At 45.8% G+C, this 16,804-nt stretch overlaps 1 protein-coding gene across 4 annotated transcripts in view; it reads left to right on the plus strand.

The window, feature by feature from the left end:
• ARHGAP22 (Rho GTPase activating protein 22) overlaps window positions 1–16,804 on the plus strand; it is a 311,784-nt gene that overhangs the window by 4,356 nt on the left and 290,624 nt on the right. For 3 of the 4 annotated variants that reach the window (XM_025207433.1, XM_025207471.1, XM_025207573.1), the window contains exon 1: window positions 13,967–14,117. The exons of the other annotated variant lie outside the window; for it this stretch is intronic. In XM_025207433.1, the coding sequence (XP_025063218.1) occupies window positions 14,111–14,117 (7 nt within the window). In that variant the 5' untranslated portion in view covers window positions 13,967–14,110. Of the gene's footprint in view, window positions 1–13,966; window positions 14,118–16,804 lie in introns of those variants that run through there. 4 annotated transcript variants of the gene reach the window in all.

Raw genomic sequence — 16,804 nt, forward strand, 5'->3', positions numbered from 1 at the left:
CCCCCCATTAAACATGTTATAATTTAATTTTAAAGAGAGGTGGGTTTTAGTATATATTTAGAAGTGGATTTTAAGGATGATGTACAACAGCCTTGGCAGCAGTGATTTCAGAGCGTAAAGTACCATTATTGCATGCTTACAATAATGTGTCCTTGTTCAGTGTACCACATAGTTACAATGAGGCACCTAATTTTTAATGTTTAGTTTCTTTGCAGTGGTGTCATTGCATGTTTAATGAAAATGGTGCATCATAAATTACAGGAGAGAGGAGAATCATATTTAAAAAAATAGGTTATTTTGTCTTTTCTGATACAAAAATTATTAGAGTAACTTATGCTTACAACTGGCCTACAGTAGTATATTTAACTTTGGCACGAGTTTGCCACAGAGCCAGGAAACAATACTTGTATTCAGAAAAAGTAATTTGATTTCCCACCCCTCAATCCTTTTCGTATCTGGCTGCCATTACCACAGCAGCTGAGGGCCTCACAATCTTTAATAGACTTACCTATTTTCACTCATGCCCCACTGCAAGAAGTAGGGAAATGTTATCATGTCTACTTTACTGATGGGGAATTAAAAAGGCAGCAAAAGGTTAAACCCCACATCCAGTTCCACCATCAAGCATTTGAATGCCACTGGTGTGATACTTATCCTTTTCCTACCCATGTAAGTACACGTGTCCTTGTGCGCATACTTAGAAAGTATCCTTGTCTGCTCCATCCTCCTCTGGATTTCCCTGTCTGCAGAGGCAGGCCCTGAGTGGGATTTCTGGGCGTGCCTCTGCAAATGGGGAAACCTGGCCAGGTGGTTGCTGGGCTTAAGGGCCTGATCCTGTGTACCCCAGGAATTCCCCTAAGGATTTACTTGGGGACACAGGAGCAGGCCCTTGAAGCTTGGGGAGCACAGACTTTTTTGGGTTGCCTGTGCTCTCCCACCATAAAGCAAACCAATGTCTACTGCAAAATAATGGCACAAATTAATAGTACCTTTTGTCACAGCCACAAATGTGGACATCTGTGGTGTGACAAAGGGTATGGACCTCTGTTTGCTTTTGCTTTGTGCCTTCATAAAAAATTTATGTTGGCATAAAGGAGATGGCTGTTTGCATTCTCAAAACAATTAGCTCCAGAGGAATTATGCCGATTACAACTGCCTGAAAATGTCCCAGGCAGCCAAATTCATCCACATAACTTTGATGCAGGGTATTAGGTTTGTAAAAAGAAAATGCACGTAGTTGCGGGATGCTTGAAGAAGCTCTTCCATTATTTTAGCTATATAGATCTGACCTGTCAAGTGACTGGAGCTCATCTGCCCAGAGCTTTATTGCCTAACTGGAGAAGTAATTTTTTAAAGGCACAGTCATAATTAGTGTAGAATGCTATTGACAACTCTTGGTCTTGTGAAATTCTTATCTAGGCTGAGGTATTCCAGTTCATTTCTGGACCCTAGGGTATATTTGGTGATGTTTCCTAAAATTACGGAGAAAAAAAGTTAGGTTTTTGGGTGTTGAGCATTACATATGAGTTTGGCTGGGGACACGGACTATCCAAAGTTGACCAGTTAGATTTTCAGTGTCACTGCTACACAGCAGCTCACAAGTAGTCCCTCCTTAGAATTGAAACACTCGCACCCAGAGATGTGGGTTTTCTGGAAAATTTTCTGGAAAATTTGCCAATGCCCTAGATAGAGCGTGTTCTGATTTAGCATGTTTATTTGACTTATTTTTAGTCAACAAAACTAAAAAAAGTACCTCCATGTTAATTTGTGTCCCAATAGCCACAAGTCTTTGAACTGAAATATTTGATTTAGGAAAAAAATTAAATACAGCACACTTAATGTGGTTTAAATGTGATATTCAAAGCTTTATGTGGAAAGCAATCACTGTTATTGGAATACTTAAAAAAATGTAAAGACCATACACAATAGTATGTACTTCCCTTGCATTGCTTGTTTAAATTTAAGAAAAAAAATGAAGGCATTGAAAACTGTTGACACACTAATTTTAGTATACCCAAAGAGCTGTGCATGATATACCGTGCTTTGGCTTTGATTTGACCTGCACAGCCAATTAGGTGAATTCATAACTTGATTTTTGGTTTGGATTATCCTGTGAATGTCTTTACCTTCCTGTTTACAAATCAATAAAACATATATATGCTTTCTCACACACTTCCTAGGGATAATCACCTGAAAAACATTAATTACAACTTTGCAACTGCCAAATTTGCCGAATATTGTATTGGCATCCATTCATTGTTACTGATGAATTTTATGAAACAATTAATTTTTAGAAATGAAAAATTTTCCATGGAAAAATGAAGCACAAAATGTTCTGCCCACATCTCTGTTCGCATCATCCATAGCTAACCCTGCTAGTTTGGACATTGAGGGGAAGCAAACAGAGCAGGGTTGTCTCTGGGATGGTGCAGAGCTGAGCTAGAAGTGGTGGAGCTGAATGTGACCTAACTGGAGAAATGAAGAGGTAGACCTCCAGCTGTTGGCCCAAACAGGGTGGGGTAAGCTGGATGGCGAGTCAGTCTTCCACACTGAGGTTCAATTTCTGCCAGATGTTCCTTGTCCATGAACTGATCTTTTTCTAAGCCCTGGACCTTGTCGGTGGTAGTTGAGTGATTATATTTGTAGAAGGATAGTTAGAGATTTTCATCATCTGCACGCTGCAGGTACTTGTATCCATATTGTCCCATCAGTTCATCTAGTAGCTACAGATAGATTTTGAAAAGGGCTGCAGAGACTCTCTTGATTGTTTGGGAAACTTCTTCAATGAAGGATCTGGTGGTAGAGGTGCATTTTTCTATCACTACTTGTTGAATCCTTCATCTTCCATTCACCTAACACATTGCATCCTTCCACACCTGAGACAAATGGCATTTTATAGGCTGTGTTCCCCTATAAGGGGATTTTCTCCTGCCTTGGTCAGCTCAGGACAGGTTACATCAGAGTCTTTGTGAGAGAAGACCTCCTTGGCCTCTGCCCCTTTAATCTATCTTGGCGTTCTAGCATAGACCCGGATCGGACCTGCCTTTGAGGCACTAGCTTTGTTCGTCCCTTCCAGTCTCTGGACCCGTGGCTGGCCCCCATGTGCTGCGCCCTCTCCGGCACTGGGCCCTGGCTCCTCTGTGGCTGCACCCTCTCTCTCTCTGCCCACTCTGGGCTCAATAAGTGTTCGAGTCTGCCTCTGGCAGGGCTCAAGGCAGTCGAGTGTAATGAGGTCTCCACCTCCCCTTTATAGCCTCATTCCATTTTGCTGGTGGAAAAAGTAACATAACATAAGCCCCTGGGCTATAACATACACAAAGCAATAAAAGCAACCCTCTGCCCCTTTATGAGGGCAAGCCTTCTTTCATTCCTGGGCCAGCCTGGCTCCTTGTGAGCTCCTCAGGCCTACATTTCCCTGTGAGCAGCAAAACAGGGCTCGACCAGTGTCCCTGGGCGCTTCTCCTGGGCATGAGCTCCTAACCCTGCAGCAAGCAGGGCTAGACTGGCTTATATGTGCCTCGGGTCCTGCCTGCCTGTGGTCAGCTGACTTTGTGCAGGTGCCTGTTGCCCCGGCCTACCACCCAGTAGCTTGTTGCCGCAGCAGGCAGCTGCTGCTGTGTCCTGCCTGCCCTGCAGTGCTCCCTGGCTAGGCTGCTTCTCCTCTTAAAGTAACAGAGTCCAGGCCGCATTCTTGCATCTTCCTTCAGAGGGAGGGAGGAGAGAAATTTCTCTTCCAGCCCAGGCATCTCATAAGAACATAAGTAGCACCATACTGGATTAGACCATAGGTGCATCTATCCCAGTGTCCTGTGTTTGAGTGGCAGAGAGAAGAGTTTTTATGCAGGGCCTGTCCAAACTAATTTGTCCCATACCCCTATGACCCTACAACTTCCAGCATTCAGAGGTCTAATTTTGAGATCTACTACAGTGCCATAAAGACATTTTCTGTGTTGTTTCACTTCCCTTCTCAATAATTTTTCTCTCTTCATAGAATCTGGCCTTTTCATGCTTTCTCTATTTCATCTCCATCATCATATCTGATGCTGAAGGCAGTTTACGGGCTGTGCTCTCCAGAGGGGGAATTTTAACCTTTCTGGGTCAGTTCAGGACAGGCTGTGTCAGAGATCTTTGTGAAGTAACTGCTTCAACATCTCTGACTTGGATGAGATGATGTTAAATGGACTGGCTTCACAGATGGCTGGGATACAGCTCTAGGAATTAAGGTTTGAACAACAGGACAGTTTCCTTATACAAACTTGAACAGGGTAATGTAAGCAAAAGAGCTTCATCTAGTTTACAGCTTAGCCCCACCCTGTGAGGGCTGGTAGGGATCCCTACCCAAGCATGTTCCTCTTGAGTGTCCAGCCGCATTTTGTTTTGCACAGGAGATAAAAGAAGAGGGAAGGGGAGCCAGCTTTAACCCTTGTGTATTGGAGGTGTGGCAGTGCACTTGTGCTGTGTTTTGAGGACTTTGTGGGGATGACTGGCTTTTACCTTTCGTTCTGAATCAGATCAGTGGGAGGAGCAGCTCACCTACTGTGGTTACTGTGCCCCGAGTATTCATGTTGCACTGTGAATGGGCTTTGCATCACCTTAGTGACAGGATGTCATAAGAGAGAAGGGAATAGAAGTATGTGAGAAGATCCTGTCTCAAGCCAGCCCAGAACCAGACAAATGAATGAATGAGGGGACATCCTTTTGATCCTCAGCCCTCTTCCCTCATCTTTTTTTAGGGGAGCTTTTTTTTCCCTCTGAAGGTGATAGCTCAGACTCCCCCCTTTTCCTTCTTTGGGGCACAGTGGGAGCATTGCTCTTTCTGAAGAAGAGCGTGGAAGTGCAACGGGCAGTTCCTCCCATTCTTTGAGGCTCTGCTGCTTTCTATACTGTCAGGTAAAGCTCGTCATCTGGACACCAGCTTTTTTGCTGCTTCCACCTCACATCTCTGTGCTTAGTGGGGACTTATTTCACTTGGAAGCAGGAGAGTGAGGGAGGGGAAATGGGAGAGAAAGCTCTTTATGCATCCTTTTTATCACTGAAGAGTAAGCTGGACTTCTGTGCACTGGACAGTGGTGAAGGAATTTAAATTATTCTGATATTTGGTGGTAGTAGCAGGCTCTTAATTTCCATGGGAAGCAAGCAACCAGAGGGGGATATGATAGATATAGCCAAGGTGTTAAGAGTGCAGCAGTTCTCTGCAAGCATTTACCCTTGAGGTGAATGTGGTAGTCTGTGAGTATTGCTAACATGCAGGTATAGGTGGCTTTTTGCCAGGACGTCATAGTTTCATAGTTGGTAGGGTCGGAAGGGACCTGAGGAGATCATCTAGTCCGCCCCCCTGCCATGGCAGGAAAGAGTACTGGGGTCAAACGCCCCCAGCCAGGTGTTTGTCCAGCCTTTTTTTAAAGACCTCCAGGGTAGGAGCCAGCACCACTTCTTTTGGAAGTTGGTTCCAGCTCCTAGCTGCCCTGACAGTAAAATAGTGCTTCCTAATGTCTAGCCTGAAACTACCCTCTGCTAGCTTGTGTCCATTGTTTCTTGCAACTCCCAGGATTGCTTGGGGGAACAGGGACTCTCCCAATGCCTGCTGGTCCCCCTTGACTAGTTTGTAGACTGCCTCTAGATCCCCTCTCAGCCTTCTCTTTTGGAGGCTGAACAGGTTCAAGTCCCTCAGCCTCTCCTCGTAGGGCCTGCCCTGCTGACCCCTGATCATGTGGGTGGCCCTCCTTTGGACCCTCTCCGTATTGACCACATCCCTCCTGAAGTGCGGCGCCCAGAACTGGACACAGTACTCCAGCTGCGGCCTGACCAGTGTCGCACAGAGGGGGAGGATCACCTCCTTGGACCTGATCGAGATGCATCTATGGATGCACGACAAGGTATGGTTGGCCTTCCTGACCGTGTCCCCACGCTGTCGGCCTATGTTCATTGTGGCATCAATGATGACTCCAAGATCCTTTTCTGTCTCAACACTGGCGAGAAGGGAGTTCCCCAGCCTGTAGTATGCTGCTGGTTCTTCCTCCCCAGGTGCAGTACCCTCAACTTGTCAGTGTTGAACCCCATCCTGTTCTCATCCTCCCACCCCTGTAACCTGTCTAGGTCTGCTTGTAGCCTGTTCCTTCCAACTAGCGTACCCAAATCACTCCACATCTTAGTCTCATCTGTGAACTTGAACAGGGTGCTTTCTACCCCCTCGCCCAAGTCACTGATGAAGATGACTTCTTTCCCCACTTGTTCTTCTCCATGCCAGTGGTCATAACAATATAAGCACCATAAGTTTTCAGTCCTATTCTTTCACTTCCCTGCCATATGAACACACATCTACCCTTCAGAGAGTGCGAACAAGGGGATAATTGATGACAATTTTGATGGGGCTTGGAAGACGCATATACTTGTCTTCTGGGAAATGGACTAAGCCTCCAACAGTCTTTTTCACATAGGCGACTGCTTTTAATTCAGCCTGTAGGGAGATGAAAATGTAGCTAGTTGTATGCAGCTAACTCACTGGCTTTTATATGTGTTCCTCTTCTTCCTTATTTTTTACCTTTTTTTTTTCTTTTGTAAACATCTGTTTAATAATCCCTTTTAGGAGAAGACCTTTAGCACTTAAGTGATGGAAAAAGTCACTGATTATAACATCCTGCTTCCTAAATGTATGCGGTAAGAATTATTTATGTTTCAGTGAGACGTGGTTGCTTTTAAATTTAATTCCCAGAACGGCATCTACATCTTCACTCTGTGAAAGGGGCTGAATGAGCAGACAAGGAGTGTGCTGTTCAGTACTGATGTAAGATTAGAATCATTTCCCTTTCAGAAGAGTGGTTCATGTTGCTTTGTGATGTGTCATTACTGGGTATCTTGCTTGTAGTCCGAGAGCATGAGAGGCTTAAAATCTTCTCTCCTTACTTGGTCAGAATGGGAGTCAATAGGAATCTCTTTGTGCATTATTGAGAAGAAGTCATGTTTGTACATTCTGAAAGAAGACAAAATGAATCGGAGAATGTGTTTTACATTAACAAGACATTAATGGTTGGATTGACTAAACTGATTTCTCTGTGTACACTGTGCATGCAAGTGCTGGATCTGGTAGATGGGACTTCTGGATTCTCTTACTCACTTTGCTGTACATTTACTGCATACTTGTAGCCAAGTCACTTAATTCTCAGAGCCTCAGTTCCCCCTTCTATGATAAAGGGATAATAAAGTACTTCTCGATGTCACAGAGATGGTGATGGAAATGGATGTAAAATGCATAGCTGAAAGGAGTAGAAGTAAGGGATGGACAAACTAACATAACTGATCTCAGGGCAGGGTATCATTGCTGTGGCATACTAGTCCCTTTTAGCTGTCTGCTAAATTTAGCATGCTCTCTGGATTGCAAGCTCAGAGGTGATGCTGTAGGTTAGGGGTGGCCAACTTGCAACAGTTGTCTCAATTAGCATGGGCAGCCCCCCATGTGTGGCATGTGACAGATAGTGCAGGGAACAGAAAGCAGAGTAGTAGATCAGGCTGGGGAAAGGTCTCAGAATAGCACTCAGGGGGAGGGTGTGGGGTTTAACTTGCCTACCAAAAATGTTGTCCTCTGCTGCTGTAGGTGCACCCAGTAATGGATATCACTAAAGACTCACATCTCCAAAGTGAGAGGATTCTTTACCATCAAGTAACAATGACAACGATGGTTGTGAATCTTAGAAATTACCTTGGAGATTCTGACCAGGAGCCTAAAGGATGCAGAAATCCCAAAGGATGCTCTTTTAGCCTAGTTCAAACTTTCTCCAGCATTTCCACTGGGAGATGACTGGATCTACTGCCTAGGAGTTTCTTATATTTTTGCCTCTTCCATTTCATACCTGGGTGGCTGCATCCTAGGACTATCGCTGTTCATTGCTTGGAATAGCACTTTCCTGGGTTACCATTTAGTTCTTCCTACTTATCCTTGTTTTGCCTGCCATTCTGTAAAGTGTCTATTTTGATGTGGCCCACACCTGTGGTGGTCAAGTTCTACGTTCACCACTTGTGTACCATCAAGAGCTGCGATATGCACAAGTACTGCAGTAGTAGGAATGTCCATGTCAGCTTCATGGAGACAAGGTGGCCTTTTGGTGGTTATTCAGTGCCTGTGAGAGAGGAGGTACATGTTGTTATACTTGACTCCAGGGTAGAATTTCATTGTTAGAGCCATGGAGCACCTGCACCAACTGCCTTGCCTTCCATAATATCCCATGTAACCTCACATAAGTGCTGAAGCACCCTAATCATAAATCAAGATACCATTCTTTTAGGCACAAAACAAAAACAGTCCTGGCTCTAAAGAGATTGCTCTTGAACAGCAAGAACAGTGTTTGGAGCTTATTTCTTCATCAGTCCATTGTACAGACATAGCTTTGCCATTATGGTCTACAGCATTTTTCATATGAGGACCTATAAGTAATTTGCAAATACTAGTGACCAAAACCTAGCAAAACTTCCCCCCCCCCCCAAATTATTATCATGGTCCTAAATTTAGAAATGGAGAAACTGAGACATGGACCAGTTTAGTGAATTGCTTTTAAGATCAGAGATGAATGACAGACCTGGAAATGGCAATCTGGAGTTGTGACTCCTTGTTTCTTCCTAGCAGACCGTACACCTTTGCGCTTAAAAAAAAAAAAAAATATATATATATATAAAATATCATTTTAGTTCATAGCTTCTTTTGTTGTGTTCGTAAGAGTGCATTGAGTTTGGAACATGATAGCTGCGAAATAGTCCATTATGCAATCTTCTCTGAAGATAAAGTAAGTAGGAAGGGGCCCAAAACCTCCAACCTGGCTGCAGGCTGTGAACGCAGTCTCCTTTGTCAGGAATACTTATCAAAGCAAGGGATTCTGTGTTCATGATCTTGCAGTAACCAAGTACAGAACAGATTTGATGCTAGACCCTGACCCACTGGAGGCTGAATTTTACTCGTGTTCAGCAAAAACTTATGGAGTGGGAGAGAAATGCAAAAATATTCTCAGTTATTGATTTTTAAGCCATAAAATATATTAAATGTCTGTCATCTGAAGATGAAACCAACCAGAATCTGCTGTCTACTGGAATGGATTAGCATGAATTATCTATAGTAGAGTAGCCCAGTAGCTATCGTGTACCCTTTTCCTGTGCTTAACAAATAAATAAGGGAAGCAAATAATACCAGTTGAGTCACTAGTGTTATTTATGGCAGGAACTCTGTGACCTGCCCTGGAGTGAATAAGATATTACCTCATCAGTCTCTGCCATTTGTATCTGCATGTGTTAGAAATGTCCAGCCAGAATGGCACATATTTAAAATATGGCTAGCACAGGCCTTGCAGACTTCATTAGCAATGTGTGTTTGTTTGTTTCTCCCTGTGATGTATTATATTATTATTTTGAGGCTCTGCAATTTTTTTCGTTTTCCCTATACTCAGGATCCAAGTTGTTTTGGGGTTGAACAGAGTACATTGTGGCTGTGGTGTCTAGGAGGGGCTGGTAGGGAGAGAGTCTTGTGGACTTCTTTGGGCAGATGTCTGTGATACGGTTGCCTGCAATTGCAGGGCACAGATTCAGTGACCCAGATTTATCCCATTCCTATGTTCCTATCAAATTAATACTGGTGAAAGGTGGTGAGAATGCACTCACGCCACTGTCTCAGTGCGGTGATGCTCTCAGCCTGGCCTCGCTGAATCTATAGACCAGAGGTAGGCAACATTTTTTTGGCCAGAGTGCCGAAAAACACCACAATGCCTACTTTTGGAAGGTGCCAGAGTGCTGGCATGGCAGAAAAACAAAACGAGGGCAAGGGGTACATAGCAGGATGCCCTGCTTGTGTACCCCAGACCCGCTGCCCTATGCCCCCACCCAAAGTCCCTGCTCCCCAGCCCAGGCTCTGTGGCTGTCAGCAGCTACCCTGGTTCTGGGTAGCTTCCGGAGCCCGGGCTGCTCCCAGCAGGGCTTGCAGCATCCCAGCTGCCTGCTGGGAGTAGCCTGGGCTCACGCCTGGCAGCAGCTCCCCAGAGCCGGGGCCAGCTGCAGCTGGGAGGCTCCAGACAGCTGTGCTGGGCTCCGGCATCAGCTCCGCACTCGCACATCAGAGCAGGTGGTGGGGGAGGGGCCTGAGGCAGCGCAGCTCCGGTCTCTCCCCTGCTTCTGGCACAGGGGTGATAGCAGGGCTCCGGAGCCCGGCGCAGCTGTTTGTAGCCAACCCAGGCTCTGGGCAGCTGCAGCAAGCAGCAGGCAGGCTGCAACCAGCTGTGCTGGGCTTCACAGCTCTGGCATCCGCTCCATGCTGGCAGCAACTGTGTGCGCACCTCGGAGTGGACAGTGGGGCAGCGCAGCCCACTCTGAGGTGTACGCGCAGTTGCTGCCAGCACGGAGCTGATGCCGAAGCTGTGGAGCCTGACGCAGCTGTTTGCAGCCTGCCCACTGCTTGCTGCAGCTGCCCAAACCCCAGGCTGGCTACAAACAGCTCTGCTGGACTCAGGAGCCCTGCCATCACCTCTGTGCTGGAAGCGGGGGAGAGACAGGGGCTGCACTGCCTCAGGTCCCTCCCCCACTGCCTGCTCTGACGTGCAAGTGCACAAGCCGGTGCGGAGCTGATGCCGGAGCCCGGCACAGCTGTTTGGAGCCTCCGGGCTGCAGTCTGCCCTGGTTCTGGGGAGCTGCTGCCAGCCGGGAGCCCAGGTTGCTCCCAGCAGGAAGCTCGGACACTGCAAGCCCTGCTGGCAACAGCCCAGTGTAAGATTTTAGTCCCAGCAGGAACACCGGCACACCCCAGTTAAACTCTCCTGCCTTGGCTGTAGCTAATACCCAGTGTTTCTGGGGAAGGCAAACACTCCCACACTCTGCCCACCCCAATATATATTGCAACAGGAGGGGGGAAAATTCCTTCCCAGCCCCATGTGGCAACCACAAAAACCCAGAAGCGTGGGAAACACCCATAGTAGAGCATACGCATAGCTACGATTAGATCATCCCTTACAAGAAATTATCCAACCTCTTCTTGCACACTGCCAATGGTGGAGATTCCACAACTTCCCGAGGCAGTCTATTCCACTGCCTCTGAAGAAGGTTTTTTTGCCTGATGCAGCAAAGTAGGCTTAGATTGGACAACTTCAGGCCATTGGTTCACATCCTCTCTGTAGCAAGAGAGAAAAGGTGCTTTCCCTTTTCTTTATGGCAGCCATTCAGGTATTTGAAGGCTGCTATCCTGTCTCATCCTAAGCACCGTTATTCTCCAAACAGAACATGCCTATTTCCTGCAGCCTAGCCTCATATGGCTTGCCTTCCAAACCCTTTATCATTTTTGTCTCCTGCCTCTGGACCCCGCTGTGTCCTTTTTAAAAAGATGGACCCCAAAACTATACATAAATAGAGGCCTATCTAGTGCCAAGTAAAGAGGTGTTTTGCAACTAATGTTCTCATTGAAGCAACCCAAAACTGCATTCACCTTGTGTTGCAATTGCATCACACTGCAGACTCATCGACTCTGTGATCCACCAGGACTCCAAGATCCTTGTCTGTAGTGTTGCCATCCAGCCAGTTGTCACCCGTTTTGTGTGAAAACAAGAGACGTCCCAAATGCAGTGCCCCTTAGTATAGTTTAGGCCTTCCTTGGGAGTTCTTGGAGTAGAGATGGAGGCAGAGTGCCTTGCTGTCCCATAAGGCAGACCCTCTGCCTCTTTAGGCTCCTGCTGGCAGGATCTCTCCCTCATTCCTTACTACACTGGATCTTAATTTGGATGGTCCAGGATCATTCTTCTGCAGTGCAGGGTTCACCTGTCCTTCATAGGTCTTTCAGTCCAGCCTTACTTTTCTACTTGTGGCTGTGCCAGACCAGGGATTGTGATGCACCCCTCTACGCACATAAATGTGGTGGATTCTACATTATTCAACTGACTGTCAGTGTAAAGAGTAACAACTTTTCAGTGTCAAATTTAATTTACTAGCTCTGCAGGCAAATCACTCAAATCATCACTGACTTGTCATAGGGTTGAAATCTCCTTCCGTCTTCACAAGCTGATGTCATCTATGATGCATGCTTTCATCTGTGGGGACAGTAGAAGTTACTACAAATCTTTTCTCCCACTCCCGTTTGTTTAGTGGATTTTCTCCCACCGTACACAGACACTGTTATAGGTAATGAAATATATCACTGTCCAAGACACTGAATGGATAGTTCAAATTGCTGCTTTCTTAGGCGAAACTGAAGTTTTCTCTGTTTTCATGAATGTTTTATTTTTAAACTTTCCCTAAATTAAGCCACTGGTCAGGGATGATCGGGGTTTAGCTATGCCTATGTTCTCCCATGGTTATTTCCCATGCTTCTAGGCCTTGATGAATGCCTCCACCCCTCTCCCCTTTCTGCTGCATGTGTCAGGATGTTTTTAAGACTTTCCAGAGGCAGTGGTTGTTGGCTACAACCAAGGATGGGGCCTTTGACTGGGGTGTGCCAAAACTCCCGCTGGGAGCAAAGCTAGAGGTTCCTAGTTAGAGAGTCTTGCCCTCCTCTCAGAGTCCGACAGATCACCGTATTTGGGTTCAGGAAAGAATTTTACCCCATCATCAGAATGTTATGGACTGTAGGGGGTTTTGCCTCCCTTTGTAACAGGGGCATGGCCCTCTACCCAGGATCTCTTTAGTGTTTATTGACAACATTTCATAAAGCAGGACATCGGCTGCCGTGGTTCTCCTGCTTTATCTGTGGCAGATTAGGGCATTAGGTCTATGTTGTATCAGAGCTGAGGGTAGTTTTATGTAGAGTTTAGATTGTGAATTGTATGAGATGGTTTGGATAGGGATGATCCTGCCTCAGGCAGTGGTTTGGGCCAGATGACCTCTAGAGGTCCCAACCCAGGTCTACTTCCCTATGATTCTATGATAAGTTGTTGTGTTACAATCCTGCGGTTATCCTGGGAAACTTTGTTCATGCAACTTTGTTCATCCAGATTTTTGTTTTGGGTGAAGAGAACAAGATGAAAGTGTAGACTCTCCAGAAAAGAGCAGTGTGTGTGTTCCTTCTTTTGCAGTAGTGTGCCCCAGCTGGAACTCGGATCACCCTCAGTCTCTGCAAGCTGCAGCCTTTCAGGGTGTCTATACACGTGCTCCGAGGTGGGGGGGCGCTTTAATTAGAGTGGCTCTGAGAGCCTCTCTATTTACAGTGCATGCAGTGTCATGTGTATTCAGTTCCCCATGGTTCAAAATGACATCGGGGTGCTCTAACTAAAGTTCGTTTGATGAGCTTTAATTAAAGAGCCCCTGCTGCCATTTTGAAACATGGAGACACTGAATACATGTGATGCAGAGGCTGATGGAACGTGCTAATTAGCATGCTACAGCAAACTTGATTTAATTGAGTCTGCTCTGACGTGTGCTAAGTAACACGTGTCAGAGCAGAGTTTGGTCACGTGTATAGGTGCCCTCAGATAGGAACATAGGGTTCCTGTACATGTGTGGGGTTGCTGCTCCTACATGCTGTCAGCATCCCTGCACTTCAAAATGCTGGTGGGAGCACTTTTAACTAAAGCTCATCAAACAAGCTTTAGTTAAATTACTCCTGCCAACATTTTGAAGCACAGGACGCTAAATACATGAGATGCTGCAGGCGTTTTAATTACAGCTGCTCTTGGAGCCACTTTAATTAAAGCACCTCCCTTTCTTCCCCCTGATCCCGGAGAAAACGTAAGGATACCCATAAACATTGCCATTTAGTGGGGTAGACCTCAGGTCCATATTGCCCGGTATCCTGTGTCACATTGGCAGAAAACGGATGCTGAAAGGGAGAGTGAATTGGGTATGACCAGGGGTTTTTCCCCTCTGCTCTGTATCGCTTGTAGCCTCCAGTATTTATAGTATATATAAGGTGGTCCATCTATATCCCATATATAATCAGTCCAGGTATGAAGTAAGTAATTTCTGTGTGTTTACAGGATTTCAAGATTACAAATTCTCAAATTTTACTTTCAGGAAGTGCACCATGGCTTCACACAAACGTGGATGAAAACAGATCAGTATCTTATCAGTCGTATCCAAAGACAAATACAGATGTGTGTAGTAGTTTCCACTTCTGTGAAATCTAATCTGGAGAGAGTATTTCCTACAACCTGACGATAATATGAAATGCAAGTCTCTTTTAAAGTTTGAAACTTTTCTGTAATCTTATATTGTATGTGGATTCTTTCTCTTTATTGCTTTCAATATTTGACCACAACAAAATAATCAAAAATACTGCTGGTAGTACATTGAGTTACTTCCCTTTATGGCTCATAGTTTTTTTTTAAAGTCTATACTACAAATATTAATCCTCAGAATAACACTAAACGAATAGACCAGAGTGCCTTCATCAAAGGCCAGAAGTTTCTCAATGAAAAATCAATTGTAACGAGCTTATTGATGTAAGTTGTCTATGGAATTGCAAAAGATTACACTTTTAATTGCTATTGAATTATATTGATTTAATTTATACCAATATCCCTGATTTAAGTAGGTTTCCATTGATTGTACAGGATCTATATTGAAATTTAGTACTCTAAGTGGGAAGAGAAAAGCAGAGGAGTCCCTGTGATGTTGTTGAGCAGAGCTGAGCTGGGTTGGGATGCACAGGAAGTGAGGGAGAAGTAGGCGAGCTTGGGCAATTGTGAGGAATTCTGAGAGGGGGTTCCATAGATACTGAGACCCCCGTAAAGGTGCAGCTTGATCTCCATTGGCTCACTGACTCCTGGGACTTCTTTGGGCCACATGTCATAGGTCAGATGATGTCAGTTATGTTGTTTTGTATGGCCTCTTGAAATTGATGTTGGGCCTGGAGCTGGTTTTAAAAGGCATGGCCCTCTGTGGGGCAGAAATGCAGTGAACCTCAGAAAACCGGATGTCTTTGAAACCACCATTGCTAACTCGTGAACCTTAGCCATAGTTGGGTAACTTGGGTAGAGAATCACTTGGAGATGAGAGCCAGTGACCTGCAGCAACATTAACTCTTGCAGCAGACAGAACAGGGTAAAGCATGGAAACTTAAGAGACATGTCCAGCCCCCATTGAAGCTCTCTCTCTGAGTTTCCTGCCTAGGTAGTACGTCATCTTTTAGCAGGGAAGGTAATAACCATGTGATCTGGCCTCCTCCCCCAACCCTCTATGTAGTAAAAGCATAAGCCTGCAATTCCATCAATTCCTTTCTTCCTTGGGTAGACGTGGTCATACTTGCATCCACCTGCACTGATTCAGTTGTTTGGTCCTCCGGGAGAAGTTGATGACTTTGGGGCATGAGTGGAGGAGCCACACCCCGCTCCACCATTCTCTTAGGAAGTAGTGTATGCAGATGCATAGACCTATGTGGGTCTAGACGAACGAGACCCTCGATTCTGTCTAGTTCATCTTTTACCTCATCCCTCAATCCCCCATGGAAATGGAAGGGGTAACTTTATTCCACTGCACGTTACCTGTCAGAGAACAAAATTCCATTGTATACCTGGCCAAGGTTTAAGAGACACACTTAGGGCCTGCAGGGCAGTCACTGCAACAAAAGGGCATTACCACACAGTCCATTCATGGCCTTGATTAATTTTTCTAGGGTGTCCAGCAGGAAACCGTAGCCTTCCAAGAGTATAGAAACCCAGGCAAGAGCGTTGGCCATTAGGCCTACCCTCTGTTCATGGGGTTATTCTGAGGGCACAGGGGGAAGAGGAGCTTGCACTAGTTCAATAAATCCTTAAACTGCCCTGGAGTTGCATCAAATTGCTTGGGCCAGGAGTACCTTGGTTCAGGGGGATGTGAAGGAGCCAGATATTAAAGGGGCAACCATAGTAGCAGCTTATGCCTCCTGTGCCTGCCAGAGCCACATTTACCTTCTTCAGCATCACAGATTGGTCCACAGGGCTGTATTCTGTGCCTGCAGAGCCCCTGCTTGGGCCTTCAGGTTCTGTAGGCTGACCATCAAAGCCTCCATTGGGAGTGGGGCCAGGGGCACGTCCAGATGAGAAGTAATTACATGCTTTCCCTCAGGGATAGTGGGGAAGGATCTTTTTTGGCCACTCAGACTGTAAGGATTGGAGCATAAGTAGTTCTGCGGAGCGTGGGTTTAAACAAGTACCTGAGTCTGTGGGGAATCCAGATCAGGGGCCAAGGCTGCACAAAAGTCAAAACTACAGCATCTGAGTCGCATTCCTAGTCCATAGCAGTTTCTATAGCGTAGCCTCAGCCAGGCCAGGGTCAGGACTTGGGGAGTCTAGAACACACACACAACAAGGTTAGCAGGAGTAAGGTACCAGAGTCCAAGGCAGAGGCAAGGTGGGAGCTAAGCAGAGCTGCTGGAGGGTGTGAGGCACTGAGCAGCAAAGCCCAAGTGAAGGGCCTGGGCTGATGTACTAAGCCCAGCCTATCCAGCTGGCAGTTAGCTTAAGCCTTGAAGCTGGTGCTACCCTAATACTGGGTGGCACTGCTGAGGGTACAGACTGCTGCCTAACAGTAGCTCCCTGCAGGCTGCATCTAGGTGGTATTTTAGGAACCTGTGCATTGTCCCAGCATACCCGATGCTGATTCATGGAAATTTGGGGATCCTCTCTGTGCTTGCTACTGTTCATGTTTTCTGTGAATGGCTGGATCAATTATATCTTCAATGAACATGCAAAGAGCAAACCAAACTAAGTGGGGCTGCTTAAAGGACTTACTTGCATTTAGAACTCCAGAGCATGTGAAGTATTTGCCATCCTGAGAAGCTGTACAGAAACAGTCTTGCTTTTCCGTTTCCTTTTCCTTTATACTCTGTTGATTCCATCACTCATTTGGCAGGCAAATGCAACAGAAATACGTAACC

Source organism: Alligator sinensis, unplaced genomic scaffold, assembly GCF_000455745.1.
Source record: "Alligator sinensis unplaced genomic scaffold, ASM45574v1 scaffold264_1, whole genome shotgun sequence".
Taxonomy (NCBI): Eukaryota; Metazoa; Chordata; order Crocodylia; family Alligatoridae; genus Alligator; species Alligator sinensis.